Source organism: Phoca vitulina, unplaced genomic scaffold (genome assembly GCF_004348235.1).
Source record: "Phoca vitulina isolate PV1807 unplaced genomic scaffold, GSC_HSeal_1.0 scaffold22, whole genome shotgun sequence".
In the NCBI taxonomy this organism is placed as follows: domain Eukaryota; kingdom Metazoa; phylum Chordata; class Mammalia; order Carnivora; family Phocidae; genus Phoca; species Phoca vitulina.
The window spans coordinates 38559384-38583030 of NW_022589725.1; the positions used below are offsets into that span (position 1 = coordinate 38559384).

A 23647-nucleotide genomic window follows, 5' to 3' on the forward strand; every position below is an offset into this window, starting at 1 on the left:
CTTGTCCTCAAGGCTTAATACTAACAGCTGCCCCTCAACACGCGACAGCCTAAATCCCACAGCAACCTTTCTGTCAGCACTGTCACTTCGAAGGAAAGACAGCCCTTTAGGAGCTAGCTTTTTTTTTTTTAATATGATGTCTGTGTATGTCCATTAAAGGGGTAGACTATACACCCAGTGGCATTAACAGATGTCAACTGTTAGATGGTTAAGGTGACTCATGTGACTTTCTTTGCTCGTTCCTCCCTATTTTCCTTTCAACCCTGAGTAGACATTGTTTCCATTAAATACAAAAATACAGAAGACATTTTTGATTTCAAAAAGGCCTGTCTTGCTGAAGAAACCAGCCAAAAGGGACTCCGCATGTGAAACAAGGTGAGCAGTGATAAACCCATCAATGAATCCCAACTAAGCAGAGGCCAGCAAGTATGTCGGAAAACAGGAAACATGCACCTGGACACCCTGGGCCAGAGAGGGGATGGGCTTGGCTATTCGGAGGAGGGACTGAGAAGAGGGAAGAGGGATCACTGGGGTGAAGGTCTGGCATGAAGCCACACGAGGGAGGAACATAAGAAGGGTGCAGGGAGGAGCGCCTGGGTGGCTCAGTCGGTTAAGCGTCTGCCTTCAGCTCAGGTCATGATCCTGGGGTCCTGGGATCGAGCCCTACATCGGGCTCCCTGCTTGGTGGGAAGCCTGCTTCTCCCTCTCCCACTCCCCCTGCTTGTGCTCTCTCTCTCTCGCTGTCTCTGTCAAGTAAATAAATAAAATCTTTAAAAAAAAAAAGAAGGGTGCAGGGAGAAGACAGGTACCCAGGCCTGGCCTCCAGGAGGCTCGTGCTGACCTGAGCCCACAGGGCCACCGCGGACGGGGGGACCCCCTCCCAGGCCTCCAGCTGCACCCTGACAGGAGTAGCAAAGCCACCCCACTGGACAGTGGCCTTCCCTTCCTGCTCGCAAGGCCCCCCTTCTCCTACTGAGCCAGACAAAACGGCCACCCTCAATGCAGAGACATTGCTCAACACGTCTCTAGAGAAGTCAGTCCTCATCTCTGCCCACCCACTGGAGAGCATCCTGATGAGGGATTCCCAGACATCACCAAACAGCAACAGAGGGAAAGTCCTGGGGCCTGAGGCCAGACAAGGTCATCGCTGAATGGCTCAAGTGGTGTGGGAGGAGGAAGTGGGGCAGAAATCTCTGCAATGGTGCCTCCTGGGGATGCCGTGCATCTTCCACAAAGGAGGGACCAACGGAAAGTACGCTGGGGGATTTAGTTCAACGCCTCTGCAAGTGAACAAGGTACAGAGGGTTTGTTTGTTTAGTCTAGTTCAAATGTATGTCCTAGAAAGACACTGCACTTCTAGGGGGTTCTTTAACAGAGTTCTCAAGACTACATACACACTCCAAGTTATTTTTAAAGGAGAGGAGAGGCCTTCAGTCAGGCCTCACATTGGCCAAGGAGGACACCGCAGCCCAAGGTCTCGGGCAACCAGACCAAGGTCCTACAGCTAACACAGTAAGGGTGCCGAAGTTCTCGGCTGGCAACGATGCAGGAAGAATCCAGAGACAGAGGACCTGTCTGCACATACGCGCTGTTCAGATCTGGGCCTCTGTTCCTGTGTCCGCTCCAGAAATAAGTTTGCCTAAAAATACCAGAAACACGTACCTGAGAAAAGCAGCCAGAGTCTGCCACGTAAAGATTCGGGGATCCCCATGGCTACAAGCTTCCGGATCTTCTCTGTGCGGAACATACACACGGTTCTGCCATATTCCACAAAGTGGTCATTCCACAGGCTTATTTTTATCTGCTCCCTGGACTGGAGATGGAAATGCTGTTAATGTACAAAGAAGCCCTTCCATGCCTTCCACCACAGCCCATCTGCAACCCACCGCAGAGGGAGACTGCCTCTGTTAACAGAGGGACCAACAGTGATGGGCAACTGGTTCAGCAAATATTTTTGAAACACTCACAGGCACAGAGGATGTAAAGATGAGTAACAACACCAAGTAACAGCCCTTCTGGAGTTCAGAACCCAGCAGGAGAGTTTACGCAAATAAAATGCCATTTCCTTGCAAAGTTGATAGTAAAAGTATGTTTAGCCAGTCAAGTCCAAAGCAGCTGGGAGGGAGGGGGGGGTGGGAGTGGGGGACGTCAGGGGAAGCGTCTCAGGATGTTAACACCAAGCCAGCTGTCGAAACACGGGTCAGCTCAGAGGGCGAACAAGGGCGGGGGGGGGGGGGGGGAACCTCATAATTTGCCCTGAGCTCCGGGACAGCCAGAGGAAAAACTGGAGCCTGAAAAAAATCACACTGTTCTCATTATCAGACACAAGACAGATACCATTTCTCTAGGCAACTAAAAATTCTTTAAAATTATCCCTAGATGACAGGAGTTGTTAGTACCTTTTAAGCAACATGTTTTGTTTTTTTATTAAGATTTTATTTACTTATCAGAGAGCACGTGCACAAGCAGGAGGAGGGGCAGGCAGAGGGAGAAGAAGGCTCCCCTCTCAGCAGGGAGCCCGATACGGGACCCGATCCCAGGACCCTGGGACCATGACCTGAGCCGAAGGCAGACGCTTAACCGAATGAGCCACCCAGGCGTCCCATTAAGCGACATGTTTAATATGCTTTTCATTATCTGCATTTTCCAGTAAGGGGAGAAGCTTCCATATATATTCAGTATTCTTACAGGTTTAGTCAGGAGTTCACTGAGCTGCTCTGTGTAAAGCATTATCAGAAGGCTCCATTTTGAATGAATAAAGCTAACGATTATAGTAGCCAACTAGGTGACAAGGCACAGCTTGGGGTGGTAACGTCCCCAGACAGCCCCGGCACACGTGGTCCCAATGCAGCCTCCCTCCAGCCGCAGCGTCTTTCCAGAGTACAATTTCTAGCCTCTTTACCCCACTGTGCATGACATTTCCCTCGGATTCTCCCTATAAAGAGGACAAGGATAAGTAGATGTAACAGAAATATCTTTTGTCCGGTAAAACTACAGCACAGGAGACCTTTTGTTCCAGGAGAGAACCAAGCAATACTGTAAAAGGAGCCCACACAGACAGCCCTGGGTAAGAAGGGAAACACTTGTTCTGCACCTGCAAGAACCCACAAAGGACAGCACTGATGCTCTCCAGGTCACATGGCCGAGAGCTGTGTCCAAGAGCCACTGAAGGGGCAGGTAGGGAAAGCCGACGGCCTCAGTCATCTGATCACATCCTCCATGCACCCGGTCGTGCCCAGGCAGCTGGCATCGGCTGGGCCCTCCCACGACTGCCCAGGAGGGAGAGGGAGGGGTGCTAGCTGCTGGGGCGGCCAGCAGCCTGCACCACACCTGCTGTCCCGAGGCCCGCGAGGCTGGCGCCAGCAGGTGCACGGCCCGCAGCAGGCCCGACAGCTGGGAACCCCCACCCATGCCGGCTCTGCCGGGGTCCGGCAAAGGCAGAGCCAGGCCACCCACCATTCGTGAGTCGGGGCTCTGGCTGCCCGCCTGCTGGAACACAGAGATCAGGGCCTCGGGGTGGAGCTGCGGGCTCTTTTCTTTTTCACTTTCCTCGCTATTTTGAGAGGACACCATTTCAAGATCCCCAAACTTGTGGTCACTGCACATGCTTGTTGAATGAAACACAGGTGAAGTCTGCTGGAAAGACAAAAAAAAAAGGAGGTAGCTAGAAGAAAGTGATTACTTATGGGAGAGTCTTTGTTTTGCCTTTGGAGGCATGAAGGTAACGTATTTTTTAAATTTATTTATTTATTTGAGAGAGAGTGAGTGTGTGAGCATGAGCGAGCAGGGGGAGAGGGAGAGAGAGAATCCTCAAGCAGACTCCCCAGTGAGCATGGAGCCCGACGAGGGGCTCAATCCCAGGACCCTGAGATTGTGACCTGAGCTGAGATCAAGAGCCCAGTGCTTAACGAACTGAGCCACCCAGACGCCACGAAGGTAACATACTTAAACATGCCTGTGTAGGACTCAAGGGAAACAGACTAACATTAGCCCCAACGGATTTGATCCTCAGGAAAGAATGTGGTCCACACTGTGCTTTCCTGGGAAGGCTGCTCACAGCATACAGGGTATGGGGCCAAGAGGGGGGCAGACAAGAACCAGTTCTTGTATGCTTCCAGAACTGAGGATGACCATCTTCAGAAAACAGCTCTCGGGTACTGAGAAACTATATCCTTTCCTCCCTGTCACTGCACTGGTAAAAAGAGGTGAAGAGGGGCGCCTGGGTGGCTCAGTCGTTAAGTGTCTGCCTTCGGCTCAGGTCATGATCCCAGGGTCCTGGGATCGAGTCCCGCATCAGGTTCCCTGCTCAGCAGGGATCCTGCTTCTCCCTCTCACACTCCCCCTGCTTGTGTTCCCTCTCTCGCTATGTCTCTTTCTGTCAAATAAATAAAGTCTTAAAAAAAAAAAAAAAAAAAAGAGGTGAAAAAAGAGAGGGACAGGTATGAAACAGCAGGAGAGGAGTCCCCAGCAGATCCAGGTCTGTTTTCTAGCTGTCCAGCCTTAAGGACAATGTAACTTCTCTTTTAACAAGTTCCATCTGCCCCCAAATAACATCCCCTCAACCTCGGGGGGGGGGGGGGCGGAGCACAGACCCCTCCAACCTACGAGGAAGGTGTCCGCTAACCTGCATGCAGGTCGATACCCATCAAACCCTCTAGCCTGGGAGAGGTGCCCTGTCAATCCCTCTGATGTGTGTGGGTACCCCACCAACCTCTCTAACATACGGAGGGGTGCCCATCAGTTCCCCTAACCTCTGGTGTGGGGTGGTGCCCCATGAACCCCTCTAACCTGTGAGCAGGGTACCCTGTTAGCCCCTCAAACCACTCACTGTGTGGGCCACCCTCTAACCTGTGCAGCACCCACTCAGGACCCCTCGAGTATCAGAAGTGATACACTGTCTAATACACAGGCCCAATCATCTCTAACACAGTTCTCTCATTTCCAAGTGGATTGTGGTTATGCGCACTCCCTTTAGAGACCACTGCCCTAGAAGGGGTGAGAAAAGAGATCTTCACTTTATAGGATCCCGCTGTTTCTAAGCATCATACCATGTCTTCATCTTGTGAGGTGTCATAATGCACGGGGTGTTTGGCGTGCACCTGCTTCAGCCTCATGAGCAGGCTCTCCACCAAGTTATCTCTGTCCTTTAGCTCGATGAACTGGAAGGCCATCTTGCTCCTGATGCTGATGATGATGGGATTAGGGAGCAGACTTGTGTCCTCCATCTTCTCAATGCTCACCACCTATTGCAAAAAGTTACACACAAAAGGTCCAGCAACAGACAACGGAGGGCAGGCATTTCAATTACCTATTTAGGAAAATACCACCAGAAAGAAGGCAAAACCAAACAACTGCCCTAAGGAATGGATAAAGAGGTTAAAAATTACCTAAGGCAGCCTAGTCACGGTAACTCTAGTACCCATCAACAGGTGAGCGGAGGAACAAAATGTGATCTACCCACACAACTGAATAGGACTCGGCCTTGAAAAGGAGAGAAATTCTGACACGTGCTACAACATGGATGAACCTGGAGGACATCATGCTCGGTGAAATAAGCCAGCCACAGATGGGCAAATACTGTATGATCCCACTTAGACGAGGGACCTCGAGTAGTGCGATTAGGAGACAGAAGATAGAGGGGTGGTTGCCCGGAGCTGGAGAGGGAGGATGGGGAGTGAGTGCTTAATGGGAACAGAGTTTCAGCTGGGGAAGACGAGGAAGTTCTGGTGATGGTAGGATGATACTGTGAATGTACTTAACACTACTGAACCATAACACTTAAAAGTGGGTGAAGTGGGAAATGTGATGTTACGTATATGTTACAATAAGACAAGTAAGTGCATAGGACAACTCTTGGATTCCTTGCTCCGCTCCTAAGTAAGAATATTTGCAAAATGAAAACATCTAGAAAATGACATGGAGGGAGATCACGTGGATGAAAAATTCTGAGTTTTCCCAAAGAACAGTGCTCAGAATTTGGAGGTCCTGATGGGAAACAGAGGGGTGGGTATGGTCACCACAGACATGCCCTGAAACCAAAGGACTGAGGACGGCAGATCAGGAAGTGGCCTCAGGTTGCCCTGCATTTCCAGGGACAGATTGCAGAATTTTACAGCACGAAGGGAAGGGACCTGATCCATATTAAAGGAAACATTTTTTAAATGTTTCACTCAAGTCCCAGGAGGGTACAAAAGTCATGCAATCTGACATTGGCAAAAGGTGATGCTTTTTGTCGGTTGCCTTTTTTCTTTCCCCTTTTTGTGAGTGCAACGGGTGGAATCCTTCCTAAGAGCTGTTGGAAAAGCTTTAACTGCTAGGCAGGGAGGTGAGAGTGCTTGCTTCTCACCAGTCACTTCCAGGCACATTTCAGGCTGTTGGAGCAACGACAGAAAAAGCAACAAGCACATGGGGACTGGTCAAACGCAGGCCGTGCTTCTCCCCAGAGGCCCGTCTGCACCCGACAAAGCCCCACTGGGTGAGCAGCCCTGCCCCAGCCGGTGACCCGGCCACCATGGGCTCAAGGACAAAAGGCGGGCTCGGGCAGCGCCGGCCGGGGCTCCGCCTACCTCTCTGAGCGGCAGAATGACATTGCAGCAGCCATCCTCCTTGCTGGCGAAGCAGATGTAGCGGTCGGAGGCGAACATCCGCCCCACGGTGTGGCAGCGGCTGAACGGCGTCCACAGCGAGCAGTCCAGCACGGCGTGCAGCCTCTCGCGCCTCGGCAGCCTGAAGAACGCCCGGAAGAACTCGTTCTGTGCTCTGGCTTCCAGGTCCCTGGCGGAGGGGGCAGAGAGAAGACAGAGAGGCAGGAACGGTGAACGAACACATGCGTTTACAAAGAAAACCCTCTGAAGCCGGATGTGAAAATGGATGAGCCCCGCCGGGTCGTGCATGGGTCCCAGCACGCACCCCACTTCACAGCCAACCTCGGAGGGAACGGGTACTCCAGGCAGAAGGGGTCGCCTCTGCGCAAAAGTAAGACAACAAACTCACAGACCAAAACAGATACTCCTTCCTGGTTTGAGCAACACTGTGAATCACCATCAAACAATGGTTTAAGGATCCAGTATCAGAAAGTCCGTAACACCAAGTGCCGGCGAGGACGTGGAGAAACGGAAACCTTCATACACCGCGGGTGGGAATGTAAAATGGTGCGGCCCGTCTGGAAAACAGTTTGGCTGGTTCTCAAAAGGTTCAACATGGACTTACCATACGACCCTGCAATTCCCCTCCTAGGCGTAGACCCCAGAGAACCGAAAATGAACATCTGCTCAAAAACCTGGACACGCGTGTTCAGGATGGCAACAACCCAAACGTCCATCCGCTGATAAACAGATCAACAAAATGGGACAGAGCCACACAACAGAAGATCACCCGGCCACACGAAATACTGACACAAGCTACACCAGGGACTGACCTCGAAAGTGTTACAGATATAAAAGACCGCATACCGCCTGATTCCCTTTATATGAAATTTCCAGAATAGGCAAAACTCATAAAGACAGAAAATAGCTTAGTGATTATGTAGAGCAGGGGATAAGGGAGAAGTGGGGAGTGACTGCTCATAAGTCTGGGGTTCCTTCTTGGGGTGAAGAAAATGTTCTAAACTGAGTGTGATGACGGTTGCACAACTCTCTGGATTGAAAAACCACTGATTGGGATGCTTTAACAGGGTGAATTGTATGGTATATGAATGACAGCTCAAAAAAGCAGTTACACTGAGATCTGTGCTGGGCATACAGTAAGTGCTGAATAAACATTAGCTATTATTACCTTTAAAAAACAAATCCAAGCGGCATCTGGCTGGCTCAGTCGGTTAAGCATCTGACTCCTGATTTCAGTTCAGGTCATGATCTCAGGGTCATGAGAGCAAGCCCCACGTCAGGCTCTGCACTGGGCGTGGAGCCTGCTTAAGATTCTTTCTCTCCTTCTCCCTCTGCCCCTCCCCCAGCTCTCTCTCTCTCTCAAAAAATAAAAAAATAAAAAAACAAATCCAAGTAAAAGTATCACTGGAGAGAAGCCCATCAGTGTCACATCAGTATGGACAGTGGAGAATCAGGGAGAAATCCTACCCTAGAGGACCCCCCCTCCATACCCTGGGTCTTGGCTCTAACATCCAATAAAGCAAGAAGGCAGCGAAATCACAATGTTTGCAAATACTGATGAATTTATGTCATACCCCAAAATTCTAGTAGAGGGGAAATTCCACTGTACAGAGATAAAAATTTTCTTTGCCACATCGAATAAGACCTCTTTAAATTTATCTGAGAGAATTAGCACTGCGCTCAAAGTAAGGAATATGAACTCTTAGCTTTCTTATTAGCTGGGTGACCTTAGATAACACTTCTCCATATCACATCTTGACATCTGTAAAATGGAAACAATACCTAACCGTTCTGCTTCAAGAGATCCCTGAAAACATATGATGTCCACAATATTGAAAAAGCAGGTTAGAAATAGCATCTACAGTATGATCCCATTTATATAAATTCTATAAAATTTGCAGAAAGTGATATGTAAAAAGATTTTGCATAAAATGTTAATAGTAGTTGACTCTGTGTAGTAGGATTTCCACTTTTCATTTTTATTCTGCTTAAATTTTCTACCTGACCACATATTGTTAGCTTTTTTAAAAATGAAGCTATTTTCTTTTAGGAAAAGAGTAACTTTTAAAATGTTGCATAAATTTTAAATGCCCCAATCTGAGTGATCTTTTAGACACATCCTCCCCTCACCAGGGCCAGGCTCACACATGTAGGCCCCTCCTGCCCTGCTTCCCGTTTCCAACCCAGTCCTCATTTTCACACCATCACACAACTGTCTTCCCAGGAGACCCCACCCGGAGATGGGGGAGTGCTCGGAATTTACTATCAAGCCCTCACAAAGACAGATACATGCATGTTCAGAAAGTCCTCCGGGCACAGCTAGAAATTAGACAACTTCTACAGATCAAGATTGGTCCGGTTACTGCGGGCCAAAGGCTGCAGCACCTGATATTCCAGGAATGGCTGTTTCCAAAGGAGCCTGCGCTTCCTCCCCAGAGGAGCTGGGAGAACGTGGGAAAGCACCGTGAATGCTCTAGAAATTCACGTACCACAGGATGGAAGTCAAGGACCCTCAAGATCACCCCACTTCCCTGAAAGCAGACCTATATTCAGCATATTTCCGTTGGAGGGTTTGTATCCTTGTCCTGAAAGCAGGCTGGCCGTGCTGGCTTTGGTGAAAGTAAAGCCGACACAGCCTGCCTGTACGTATCTCACCGAGGTGGGTCCAGCCACCACTGAATTCAACTGTTGTCTGGTCCTTCCTAGAAGCACGGGGGCGGGGGGGAGAGGGGGAAGGACTTGTGGTATTTTTGCAGCCAGCTCTTCAGTGTAAGAATAAGGCACTCAGTTATATGACTTTTCTGTTCGGTGCACCTGCCACACCAGCCAACCACTCAGTTCAACCCCATCCTCCACGGCTTCTGAGCACACCTCCACTCTCCTTTCTGGGCTGTTCTCTGTCACCGTTGGGGTCTATCTCTCACACATTCAGCAGTCACAGACCAGTGACCTCATGTTATAAGACAAAGACAGAAAGGAGGGGGGCACCTGGGTGGCTCAGTTGGTTAAGCTGCTGACTCTTGGTTTCGGCTCAGGTCAGGATCTCAGGGTCCTGGGATCGAGCTCCTCGTCGGGCTCCACACTCAGCAAGGAGTCTGCTTCAGGATTCTCTCCTCCCTCTGCCCCTCCCCCCCGCATGCTTGCACACGCTCTCTCTGAAATAAATAAATCTTAAAAAAAAAAAAAAAAAGCAGCAGGAAGGACTTTCCTAAATCATCTTCCTTCCTTAGAAAGTCCTCTTCCAATTCTGCCTCTAAATCTGCATTATACCTATATTTGTGGCATTTAACTTTCCAACAGATGGAGATGAAGATCCAGTAGTAGCTTGAGAGAGGAGTAGCTCAAGCCCTTTATGAAGCTCAGAGTAAGACCACTTCATCCTTTAGGTCTGTTTCGCAGGTGGTAGTTTTGATGCTAAAAATATCAGCTCCTCTTTCCGAAGAGCACCAGAAACAAAGCCCACTGGTCACAATTTGCCTTTCAGACCTTCCAGTACTTACTAAAGGCTCCCCCTCTTCCTCCATAGAAATGCCCAACAGACATGAGCCATTACCAACCATTCAGAAAGCAGTAGCCGAGCACAGGCCTGTAAGCCAGGGCAGAAGTGCCCCTATAAAGATGAAAACTAGCCCGGCAGCCCCCACAATATTTACCACCCATTGTCCACCTTGCTGGTATGCACTGGTCAAAGCAATCACTCCAAGAGAAAGCGACAGCTGAGAATAGAAGGGACGGTGCCACAAACCCTCCTGCCTTAACACATGCCATCGTATGAGCCTGTAACCACACAGGACATAAACGTGGGGAGCGAGAACACCAAGTTTGTTCGCAGAGCTGCAATTAACACGTGCAGTCCTGCGTGACAACAATGTGGACAATTCTAAACTACATGCCCACATTTAAAATTCCACACTTCATTCCTTAGACCTTAGACCCAAGAAATGAAAGGGTGGGTTGTTCTTTCGTTTCTCTGCAAACCTAGGAATTCGATTTTGTCCTCCTAGTTTTGGTACAAATGTATCAAAAACAGGTTTCCCTCTCTCTTTTCCCCATCAACCTGTTAGAACACTTTTGAAAAGACCCGTGTCAGGCCTCACAAGCCATGGTAACTCTCCCTCCCTCGTGTCACTCACCCCACATCCACAAACCTCCTGTTTGTCAGCAGCTCAAGCTGCTCAAGGCCAAGTGCTTCCCCAAACTCAGGCTGTGTGGCAGACTGGGGCAGGTGGGCTCCCGCATTAGCACCGGGTGTGAGGAGGTCCCCCCTGTGCCCTAGACCTGAGGCCTCAAGTACCACCCCTGCCCTTCTGGAATAACTTGGCCCTCTGCAGGCAGTTTGCCCCATAAAGATACGTATAAAGATTTCTAGAGGCTCTTAGTTACACACCCACCCACAGACCCACGCCCAACTCATTTGAAACTCTGGGCAAGAGCCGGCAATGTAGAAACTAGGCAGAAAGGGGCGCCTGGGTGGCTCAGTCGTTGAGCGTCTGCCTTCGGCTCAGGTCATGATCCCAGGGTCCTGGCATCAAGCCCCGCATCAGGCTCCCTGCTCCACGGGAAGCCTGCTTCTCCCTCTCCCACTCCCCCTGCTTGTGTTCCCTCTCTCGCTGTCTCTGTCAAATAAATAAATAAAATCTTTAAAAAAAAAAAAAAAAGAAAAGAAACAAGGCAGAAAGACCAGATACGCATACTTGTCCTCAAAGCCCAAAAGTGTGCACATACAACATGGCATCCCTCGAATGTGTGTTTACGTGAAACACCTTTCCTCTACCTTCCCCCAAGAGCACTAAGGAAACAGAAGGACAACCTTGCTATGAAGCATCTTACACAGAGCACATAGCAGCCTGGGTCCCCTGCACACAATGGGGGCATGAGGGAAACCCAGCCCTCAGACAGCAGACAACAGGCTGCAGATGGACTCAGCTGGGGCCGCAGTGCCCCCATTTCTTTGAAAATCCATTCTCGGAGCTCCAGCAGACCAAGACCTCAATAACACTGGCATCTAGAAGGCTTTTTCACGCTCAAGGCTCCTGCCTTCACCCTCTGCCCTCCATCCTGCTCCAGAACAGCCTGGAGAAGTACAAAGCAGCTAGGGCTCTGCAGGGTGGGGAGCCGCAGGCCTTCCCCGGTGAGGAAGGAACTGTTCGGGGCTGCATGAGGAGACCCTAAGAGATGGTGACTCTGAACCAGAATCACAAGGACAGAAAGTCGAATAAATTACAGAGCTAGGCTGGGCATTCTTAGTAGGGGCACAAGGAGAACAGCAGGAAAGGGAGTGAATCTGGGCAGAAAAGGCCAAAGAAGGTCTGAAAAGTCAGACCAGGGAGCTAAGACTCAGCCAGGCAACAGGGGATGAGGGCTTATTCTGAAGACATCAGCCCCCCCCCAACCCCGGCAGCCACTGCTTACCTTTGGATACCACAGAAAAAGCTTCCATCAGGGGAAAGACCCTCCATTCACTGTACTGCATTAACTGAGTTTTCCTCCAGCACTTTCCAATCAATCAATACAGATTTTAATGAAGATATTAATTTTGATTTAGTGAAACCCATCACCAATCTCCCCCCGCCCCAAATAGCTGGCTACACAGTTCTCAACCTACCGCTCACAACTTTACAAGTGTTATTTTGTTTGTAAATTTCAGGACCAATCCATTTATTAGCTCCCCCAGCCCCCAGAAGTCCCTTCCTCAGTCTCCGTTTCCCTGCCCTCCTGGATTCTGTTACTGCACCCCAGAATCCCTGGTCCAGGCCCTCCTCTGCGAAGTGTGAGGGCTGGGCCAGAGGACTCCCCGGGGCCAGCCAGCTCCACCTTGTCTGACTGGGTCCTCCTGTGCAATGCACCAATCCCGTCTCCCGGCTCCCGCTGGAGTCCCAGCCTCGCTGGGCTCTGTCCCGAAGTCCCATGGGAGTGAGCATGAGCAGCAATCATGACTAATTCATAGATCAGATGGCTCACCACACCAGTGACCCCAAGGGCACCTTTCTAAAGCTGTTATCTGGGAAGGGAAGTGAAAATACATCAACAAAAGGGAGCCTGAGGAGCATTCCAGCACTTCTGATCGTGCCGTTTGCATCAAGAGACTGTTTTCCTCAACTTGAAAACCTGGGCTCTCTTGGCAGGATGTCAAGTTGACTGAGTCATTACCTGTTTATGTCCACAGGCCTATGTCTCCATGACAGAAAGCTACACAGGAGACCCAGCGAGGAACTGGTAGGCAAGGACATGCCTTTCACTTTTGGAAGAAGTCACTCAAAGTGCAGAGACCAGCAAAACACACCACGGACCAGAATCCTGCCGTCCATCACAGGGCCAGCCCAAGGCACCTGTGGGGTCCCAGCAGCGCCACCCTGGCCACCGCCGGGGCCCTGTTTTGTCCTTTTCTCTCCCTTCTTCCTAATGGTTTCCAGGATAGAAAGTGGAAGAGGGGGAGCCTCATATAATTCACCTGAATTCTGGAACATGCATGAAGACTGCCTGTGCTGATGAATTTTCTTCCAAAACGAATGATTTTACCAAAGGGTCTTAAGAGCGACAAACCTGCCATCAGCCTCTTCTTTCCCAGTTTCTACCCCAAACCACAATGCTACATCTAGAAGTGGAGCCATGAAGGAACATCAGGAGATCTGTGAGAAGTCACCTGAAATCCCAATGCCCATGGAGGTGACCGGAGCATGCAGGCTATCAGCCAGCCTCCTAGTTCTAAGACCCTGGCTGCAATTCACACACATCGCAATTCACAGGCATCGATGCAAAACCTGCAGAAGAGAGAGCAGCTTTACTGGGTGATTTATAGGAGCCCTTTAACATCTCCTACAACCGAGACTGGTTTCTTCATTTTTAACCAATCTTTGTAAGCTGGACTAAAAGGACTCAGATACCGAACGACTATAGAGTTATTTGAAGATATATGGGAGAGTGGGGCTGCCGTTGTGCTGGGTTGTCTTCTCTGGACCTAGGACAGAGCCAGAGATGGTAAATGGAAACCCGGGGTCAGGAGGCACAGGGAGGAGCTCAGGATGGGGAGTGAGAAGACCCAAGGGCAGCACCCCAAGGCTCTCCTTTCGTAAGGGAGTGACAAGCAGCACCATCCCCTCTCACAAAGGGACTGTCAGATGATGAGGACATAAAACCAAGTGAAATTCACTGGAGTTCCACCAAAAAAGTTCACTTTTTGATTTTTGCCTTACTTGGGATGATACACGATCAAATTTCCAGCGCATGCACACAGCAGGGGCTCTAAATTCTTGCTGAACACATGCCAACTACAAACACACTGCCATTTAGAGACCACTAATTAGACACATGTTCTCCCAGATGTTCCGAGAAAATAGCGAACGTGTGTAAGGAATAACAGGAATGTTACAATAGATTTAAAAAATGTTTTTAATGACTGGACATAGAACGACACAGAACTACCACACAATCTCACAATTCCACTTCTGGGTATATGCCCAAAAGATGTGAAAGCAGGGACTCGAAAAGATATTTGCACACACATGCTCATAGCAACATCAGATACAACAGCCAAAAGGCAGAAACAGCTTTGTGTCCATAGATGCATGAACGGATAAAGAAAATGTGGTATATCCATGCAATGGACTATTTTACTACCTAGCCTTAAAGAGGAAGGAAATTCTGGCACCTGCTACAACATGGATGAACCTTAGGGACATGACACTAAGTGAAATAAGCGAGTCACAAAAAGACAGATACTGTATGAGTCCACTTACATGAGGGACCTCGAGTAGTCAAACTCAGAGACAGAAAGTAGGGTGGCAGTTGCCAGGGGCTGGGGGAGGAGGGAATGGAGTTATTGCTTAATGGGGACAGAGTTTCAGTTTTGCAAGATGAAGCGCCCCAGGGCTGGATGGAGGGGATGGTTGCACAACAATGTGAACGTACTTATCCATTTTTAACTGTATGGTTCAGTGGTATTAAGGCAGCAAATTTTATGTCATGTGTATTTTACCAGATTAAAACATTTTTTTCATGTCTAGTAGTACTAAATAATAGCGGTGATTCTGTAACGATACCAGATCTATCCAGCCGCGACAGCACTTCACAGATGACTTGTTTCTCTAAGGGTATCTTTGTATCAGCTCTGCAGTTACCTGGTCTAAACCACCAAGTCCGGAAGCACAGTCAAGCTCGGACAAACACCACCGTTTAAATTTTAGATAATAAAGCTGAACTTCTTTAAAGTGACTAATAATTCAAGCAACTGCCCCAGACATCTCCACACCTAGCATCAGCTGGGGGCAAACCAATAACAAAGAATGTTAACTTAGAGCATTACTAAGGCACATTTCTAATGACAAACCGGTACCAAAAATAAATCCACTGTCCTGAAAACTTTTTCTACAAAGCACTTCCAAATGGAAATATAAAATTTCTTAATGTTCACTGACAAAGCACAGTACTGAATGGAATTCTATCATGAAGCTATCCATGTTACATTTCCTTAGAAGTATTTTTTATAAAAATCAGTTTCCAAGTATCTGGAAAAAAAGCAGAATTGGATCCAGAAAACAAAGTCAACTGCATAAAAAAAATCAACAATCGGGGCACCTGGATGGCTCAGTTAGTTGAGCGTCTGACTCTTGGTTTCGCCTCAGGTCATGTCAGGGTCATGGGATCGAGCCCCGAGCTGGGCTCCACGCTCAGTGCAGAGTCTGCTAGAGATTCTCTCCCTCTCCGCCTCCCCCTGCCCCTCCCCCAGCTCACTTGCTCTAAAACAAATAGATGAAATCTTTAAAAAAAAAAAAAAAACCTTCACTATTAAAAAAAAAATTAACAGTCGCTGCCAATTATTATGTCACAATCATGATTAACGCCACAGGAAAATCTGCATCATGCCACAAGGGAAATTTAAACCTTGTACAACTAAGACTAACAAAGCACATGTAAATGAAGGTGGTGGCACATCAGTCCTATGGGTGAGGAACTGAAAACGGAAGCTCTTACCGCTTGGTGATCTGGCTCGGCTCCTGCAGGTCTGGGTCCAGGTCAAAGACCTCATTATCCAGGAGCCTCCGGAGTGTCACGTCCGCCAACTGCTCCATGATCTTGAACACCTCATCGAGGTTCAGGAACATGGAGAAGTCGCGCTCCTTATTCTGCGTGGTGATTCGGATGGTATCCGTCAGGAAGACGTTGGACGTTCTTTCCAACTTCTGGATATCAACCCAAGGGACTACAAGTTTAACTGGAAGAGAAAAAAAAAAAAAAGGCAAATACATAGGTTACCCTAACGTATGAGCCAAACTTGAGTGTATCAGCAAACAAGAGTCCAAGGATTTCCTTAAGCTGAAATGCAAAACCAGAGCAGGAAAGGGGAAGCACAAAGCTGCCTGACAGCTGTGTGTTAGAACCCAACTCATGTTTCATGATTTTCTTAAAAGAAGATTTAAGTAAAATCTTCCAAGTTGCTGGCTACTGCACACGTACAGGGGACAGCATTCTGAAATATCAAGTTAACAACAGGAAAACTTCTTCAAAAATATTTAAACTTAAATATTTGCAAAATATGCAAAACTTTCTCAATCTACCTAATTTCTGGTTTCAAAAGCAGCATTCATGGTGTAAGCTATGAAAAAAAAAAGTGCAAAAGAGGATTATTCATGATTTCGTTTAGAGAAACAGGCTTAACATTTAGACTGTGTCAAATGACAGTCTTAGAAGACACAGTACAATTTCTATGGAATTCTTTTTAAAGCAATACGGTACAAACAGTACATTTTATAAACAAGGGTTCTATTCTGGGAAATGTTTCCAATACAGTGGTAGTGAGGCTAGCTAGCGCCTGCTAATGGAAACGGGGAAAAGACACTATGACAACTTAAAGTGATAAATATTATCAAATACTAGAAATCATTTTTTTTCAAAACTCAGCATCCTAACAAAATTTGGCTTAGTCACCATGAATGCACGGTGTCAGAAAGTAACTCATTTTCTTTTTCAAATAAAGGAAGGGATCTTGAAGTGTTTCTTTTTCTACCATTTCTTTCCACTTGTTGTAATAATGTTTTCAGGGCTTCAGTAACTTAAAAGGCCACACATCTACATCAGGTTGAGAAGAAGCTTCTTCAGCTACTTCTAGTTGCTTTCACGTAAGTTGTTCACACAAACACATATGCAACCTATAACATCAACTTTCATTTCATCAAGCGTCTACTTTGTGAAAAGCCCTGCACTTAAGGAGCTCATTCAAATAGGGCAAACAGACATGTAAAATAAGCAACCACTAACTTGACAAAATCTAAAACAGAAACACAAACATGGTGCAAATTTTAAGGGAACCAAGGAAAGTCCCTGGAGGTGATAAAAATCTGAACTGATTTTGAAGGGTGAACCGGAGTTTCCAAAGAGGCACAAGAATGGGGAAGGGAAGGAAAGACCTGCATGAATTTTGAGAAGCACCGCAGAAAGTACAAGAATAAGGATAGTCAAGATTAGGTCAGAGCACAGTCCAGGGGTAGGGAAAGGCTGTGCACACAGGGTGTACGTACTGGAGCATCAGACCTGAAGCTGGCAGCGTGAGAAAGAGAAGCAATGGCCCTGGAAGGAAGCTGTGTCAGCACAATTTCAGAGAAGCCCCTCCCACTGGTTCAACTTGAAATATAAACTTAAATGCAGGAAGGAAAAAAAAATTATATAAACACATACATACGCATTTACTTGTTTTATATACACACACACAGCTGCCATCCTGCATGGATGCCTGCAACAATACTTGGTTCCAAAAGAAGTTTCAGTGGGAATGATTTTTTAAAAATTCAATATACAACCAACACTTACGGCTTTTCTTTCTTATCCTGGAATTCCATCACCTCGCATGGTGATGGTCAGTGGATAAATGTGTGAAAAGTTAATCACCACCTGAATCTCAAGTGGACCCTCCCATTCCAAGGAACAGCTGCACATCTTGCTCCTCTTCCAGGAGCAGTCATGATCTTCAGGGCTGGCAACTTTTTAAAGGCCCCCCACCCATCTTAAGAAGCGTCAGTTTTGACAATGTGTTTTCAGAGCAACATAAAGTAAAAAAACCTTCTGTAGCTCTATGAAGCGAATTACACAGAAATGTTTAAGGCAATGGAAAAAATGAATTCTCACCAAATCAAAGCCCCTTAGTGGTTGTAGCATAAAGAAATATAATTGTCTGCACACGTCATTTGAAGTTAATCAAGAATCACTCATTACCATCTCAACTACTCATTTAAAAATCCTTTGTTCTCTAGCTCTTCCTCGTGTCTCAGGACAGCACTGAGCATCCCGAGGGTCAGCTTCATCTGCGAATGCCAGCCCAAGCCTCACTTACGTTCTTTGCCCAGGAAGAAGGAGTAGAAGCAGAGGTGGTTAATGCTGAGGTACAGCCAGCCTTGGCGGGGAACCCTGCCCTTCCAGCAGCAGCAGGAGTAATAGGTGACCAGCTTCTCTGCCTCCGGGAAGTTGAACCTGGCCTCGAACTTCACCAAGGCCTCTCGGAACTTCTCAGGCTCTTCTTCCTGCTCGGCAAGCCTGCTGCTTGTCTCCTCCGCAATCAGAGCCTGACACACAGAAAGATAAGGGTCCCCTCGTCGGTGAGAGGGACTAGGGGAGGGGCAGGCAGAGGTGGGAAGGGACTGCCAAGCACAGGCACCTGAGGCGTCTACACTGCCCACCAACACACACCAGGGGTGGAGGAGAGCGGCTGGCTACTCCATCTGTCTACCACCCAGAAGCACTGCCATGGTTGGGGGAAAGATGAGCTGGGGGGTGGAGGGTGGAAAACCTAAGAACAAGTCTCTCACTTGACCACTAACCAGCCTTGAGACTTTGGACAAATCACTGACTTCTAAACCTGAGTTTTCTAACAAATTCCTATTGTACAATACCTCCTGGCTCTCCCTACAGGAACAGATGATCAAGTTACCGCCTCAAGCGTGAATCTGATATATCGACCTTGAAGAACTATCCAAGTTTGAGTTACAAGTTAGTGTATTTTTTTTTAAAGATCCTATTTATTTATTTGACAGAGAGAGAGAGAGAGCACGAGAGAGCACAAGCAGAGGGAGCAGCAGAGGGAGAGCGAGAAGCAGGCTCCCCACTGAGCAGGGAGCCTGACATAGGGCTTGACCCCAGGACCCCAAGATCATGACCGAAGCTGAAAGTAGATGCTTAGTTGACTGAGCCACCCGGGTGCCCCGCTTTTTAAAAAGCTAAGCAATGTCATTTCCTTCAAAACTTTTAATACAAAGCCAACAGGTGCCTGACATCTGACACCTTTCACTACCACTAAATACTCTACAGTCTTCTAAGGTAGAAAAGAAGTTTGTTGGCCGAGGTCATAAATATGTCCAAAGCACTCAGGTGCATAGGGAGACAAGACAGAAAAGAAAGCATCTCAACGTACAATGGCTTTGCCAACAACAAGTTAACAGTAAGGATCCTTTCTAAATCCAGGGTAAGGCTGTAAAAGTGCCTAGAACATAAGCCTGTGGCTTCTTCCTAAGGGGTGACAACTCATTGACAAGATCAGAATTCTGATTCCCCACATTCCTGTGCTTCATGAAAGGCTAGGTCCCTTAAGACAAGGCCACTTTTGGGGCACCTGGGTGGCTCAGTCGGTTAAGCATCTGCCTTCGGCTCAGGTCATGATCTCAGGGTCCTGGGATCGAGCCCCATGTTGGGCTCCTTGCTCAGCAGGGAGTCTGCTTCTCCCTCTCCCTCTGCCCCTCCCTCCTGTTCTCTCTCTCTCTCTCTCTCTAATAAATAAATAAAATCTCCCAAAAAAATGTAAGATGAGCCCATTTTGGGGGTGCCTGGGTGGCTCAGTCAGTAGAGCATGTGACTCTTGATCTCAGGGTTGTAAATTCGAGCCCCAAGTTGGGTGTAGAGATTACTTAAAAAATAAAATATTTCAAAAAAAAAAAAAGACAAGGCCATTTGCGGGGCACAACTACCAAAGCCTGGCCTGTATAAACTATTTTAGAAAATTACCTGGGAGTTACTATTAAAATAAGAATTATTTATTAAATGAATCTGAAGTCTGGTAAAATTTCAAGTGCTTTTCATTTCCTTCATTATGTTTTTCTTCTTTTCCAAATTTTATTTAACCAGACATTATAAAATGGAAAAGTTATAAGAAAGATGAATAATTTTAAAAGCTTATCTAATATATAAAGCTCTGGACCATGAGGCGTGAAGGGGATTTTAGGAAGGCTCTACAGCAGAGGGTCACGGAAGCAGAACAGGACGCACGGGCTCCAGATGCAGCCACGGTGATGGTGGCCACACAGACTCCTGACTTCTGGGGACTGCAGGGTCTGGTGATGAGCACAACTCGAAGTACAGGGATTTCTTTAAAGCTTTACAGAGTGGCCAACTCAGGATATGACTAGGAAAGCCCCAATTCCTAATTCCTTTGGATCTTCCCAGAGGAAAAGAAGAACCTACACCACATAGTGGCCCCAAAGATATAACCCCATCTCAGACCACAAGAACCCCTCCATCCCCACCCCTGCTTCAGGCCAGCAGTCTCCCTGCAACTGTTTTTTTTGTTTTGTTTTGTTTTGTTTTGTTTTTAAGGCATTTCAGTTTTGATGTGCAGGGGATCAGAATATGCCATTCCAAACTATGCCACTTTGGCATAAGGATTATTCTGATCTGAAGACAACTGAGAAACAGTAGACACCAAAAAGGCTCTCCGCCCTCCCCCACTACTTGCCTAAAACAAGGACACCAAACACCCATTTGTGAAGGTGCCTCCCTTCTCTGTGCCGGGAAGAGGAGGGTAAGATTCTGACCAGCACCGAGAGGAATGCACATAACAAACCTCACAAAAACAACCCTTCTTCTCTTCCCTTCATTTCTCCCCACATTTACTTTCCCACAGCTGGCCACCCCTGAAAGCCTAAACGGCTTTCTCTTTGTCTCGTCCCTTCTCTACAAACGTATTGTTCTTTGTTGAGATGCTGTATGAGCCCCACATTCTATCCACCCCTCTGAGTTACTCATCACTGAGTTTCCCTCATGTGTCCGCACACTGCACGCGTTGATCAACTGTTTTCCTCACCAATTCGACGTTTGTCGGTTTAATCTCCAGGCCTAGGAGAATCTAGGAGGGTAGAAGAAAAGCTGCTTCCTTCTCTGCAGAAGCTTTCCTAAAGCTACTGCAGCAGAAATGAATTTCCTTCCTCCATATTAAAAGGAGAAACCCTAAATCAAAGAACCACCATAAGATAAGATAGACTAAGGAGAAAGGAGGTAAGTGTGAAAAATAACCATGAAATAGGCATTTCTGTAGCTAAGCCCCAGTGCGATCTGACCCAGGGAACCAAGCTAGTCAGTCGGACCAGGCAGAGGTGGTAACCCACGGGCTGGATGAGTCCCCACCACAGCCTGGGTCCACCTGCCAGCCCCACAGCCCAGAGGTGACACCAACACTGCCACACTGCCTGACTCAGGAGACCTTTGGTTCCTAGCTGGTGACACAAGAGGAAGGAAAAGAATACTTCTGTTTTGTCCCTTTAAAACCGAGAATTCACTTTGACACCCTTTACTAAAAGCTGAAGCATTTTTGAGGCAAACTTTTGAAGAAAAAAATAAATAAACAAAATCAATGGTCTGGGGGATTTTACCCGCAGGGAGGAAAACTGTATTAGAGGCTAATGTGTTAAAGTGTTTAATAAGGGTTAAAATCAGAATGACAAACAGTCTCTCCCTGCCTGATGGGGCTTTTAAAGCACTGGGTCCCAATCATGTTGTTGCAATGACGGAGAAGATGAAACTCACAGGAGATATTAACAGATACCCTCCAAAATAGTCCTGTCGTGCCTTCTCAAAACGTAAATGGTCTTAATTCCATTTATGTAACATATTTGAAGAATAAACAGCCTCTTTAGGAAGAGGAAAGTGCCAGGTCCAACAAAATAGAGTGACAAGATGTCACAACTGCAAAAAGGTGGGAATAACGAGTTTAAGGAGTCAAATACCGTTTCTGCTCTGCAAAAACATAAATGTTAACATTTTTTCCCCCGAGACAAGAGAGGACCTTCACTTCTGTAAAGGAGAACAAAAACTGAGGCCTGAGAATGTGGATTTTCCAATTTCAGGTATATTTTGCCAGACTGACTGTGAAGTTTGACAAGTGACAAGTCCAGCTCCTTTGTGTATTAAGCCAAGTCGTTCAGTTATGGTGGAGAAAATTGTTCAAATCTGATCAAAAATGCTACAGTGCTCAAAATGTCATATGGAAGTAATAAGAAAGATGGGGAAACGGGGAGAAGCATTTCAGTCAAAGGACCTACCTTTACCTTCCCTTTGACAAAGCTGGCAATGTCATCTTTATTATCAAAGACGGACAAAGTATGTAGGAGGTTTTGCTCCAGCCAGTCCCAATGCTGGTTTATTTCCTCTAATGTCGCACCTGGGTTAGAACAGAAAAAGATACCGAAATTAAAAGTAACTCCTAGAACATGAACTCATTTTCCAGATATTATGAAACCTGTGTTTGTGATTAAAACATCCTGGTTTCTCACATCCTGGGCCACAGCGGACAATGAAGGCACCCTCCTTTGAAGCCATGGTGTCCCTCACCACAGCAAACACCTGTCCACTGCCACATGGATGGGCCAGGGGCCCCATCAGTTTACTCCTGGGACTGCGTGTGGGCATCCTATCAGTCTTGCTGATGCCTGGACTTCCTACCACATGCACTCAAGTGACGGGAACATTTGTAATTATGCAACTATGCCAGGGGAAACAAGCCCCCCAAAGCAGACCAATTCTGAACAGTCTCACATAGTTTACCCTGTGAGAGCAGGGATCCCTCAAGAGGGACCTCAGCCCAGGGTCACAGAGGAAAGAGCTTCCTGAGAAAGCTCTGCTGATTGCCCAAGGGTGTTGCCAATCGCAACAAGCATCATTAAATACAACAGCAACAACCTAGGGAATTTTCAGGTTTACCAAGCTATACTTCGTATCATTTACAACAATATCCCTTAAGAGCATAGATAAAAAGACGTTGTATACTAAATGTTAAAAACGTACAACATTAAATCATGTCTAGTAAGTTAATTTCTTTCCAAGGCAATTAAAAAGAAATCGCCCCATTACTGAAGCATTAAGCAACACTGTTACCAAAAAGCTTAGTTATTTTAGTATTTCCCCTCGAGGAGTCTCCTAGTACTCTCCATTAGACAACGGGCACCTTGGCACGAGGACGGTGCCAGCTCCTAGGGAAGGACCCAGCATACAGCAGGTGCTCGATAATGTCCCCTGCCTTGAAGCAAGCATGGTCCCGGACAAGAAAAGGGATGTGTGCATCAGGTGTGTGTAGTACAGGAATAGATAAATGCCCAGCTAGGAGAACCAGATTTCCAAAATGGGAAGCAGGAGATATTCTAACCTCCAAGAGGTCAAGGGCTACCGAACACCAGTGCAGAATAAGCTCGCCAATGTGAGAGGCATAATGGTCAAGAGAACCACATACCACATACAAAAAAGCCAGATATGCATTTTGTTAACACCAAACTTTCTGTATGCTATTTGTAGCTTTCCTCCCTGCAGAGTATAGATGCATGGAGGGATCTTATAAAAATGCCAGAGAACTCACTCCTGACTTGTACGTTCAGGGTCAGTGAGTATAAAGAACATCTGTGTTAGGACTATTGTTCTGAATGGACAGGTGAGGAAGGAGTCATCAGAGCAATCCAAGAGAATTCTTCGTAAGGAAAAGTGAGAGAGAGAGAGAGATCTGGTCTCTCTTTCTCTTCTTATAAGGAATCCCATCATGGGGGCCCCACCCTCATGACTTTCTGTAAACCTAATTACTTCCCCAGGTCTCACCTCTAAATACTACCACACTGGGGGTTAAGGCTTCAATGTATGAATATGGGGGAGGAAGACACCATTCAGTCCACACCAATCCGTCATCTGCCCAGCTGTCCAGCAGTGCCCCCCCCCCCCCCGACTCTTGCTCTTTAAGGATCACCAGACTGGAGATGCAGCCACATGAGGTTTAGGAGAGCCAGCTTGGTGGGGGGGGGGGGGGGGGG

At 47.3% G+C, this 23647-nt stretch overlaps 1 protein-coding gene across 4 annotated transcripts in view; it reads right to left on the minus strand.

Annotated features, from left to right (window-relative positions):
* The window catches only part of TBC1D8 (TBC1 domain family member 8), a 104494-nt gene that overhangs the window by 22390 nt on the left and 58457 nt on the right, over positions 1–23647 (minus strand). For 2 of the 4 annotated variants that reach the window (XM_032419614.1, XM_032419612.1), the window contains exons 3-9: positions 21899–22017; positions 17929–18157; positions 15576–15816; positions 6567–6774; positions 5049–5243; positions 3457–3633; positions 1663–1813 (exon numbers count right to left, since the gene is read on the minus strand). In XM_032419614.1, coding sequence (XP_032275505.1) covers positions 1663–1813; positions 3457–3633; positions 5049–5243; positions 6567–6774; positions 15576–15816; positions 17929–18157; positions 21899–22017 — 1320 coding nt within the window. Of the gene's footprint in view, positions 1–1662; positions 1814–3456; positions 3637–5048; positions 5244–6566; positions 6775–15575; positions 15817–17928; positions 18158–21898; positions 22018–23647 lie in introns of all 4 variants that reach the window. The other 2 variants (XM_032419613.1, XM_032419611.1) reach the window with 1 other exon arrangement.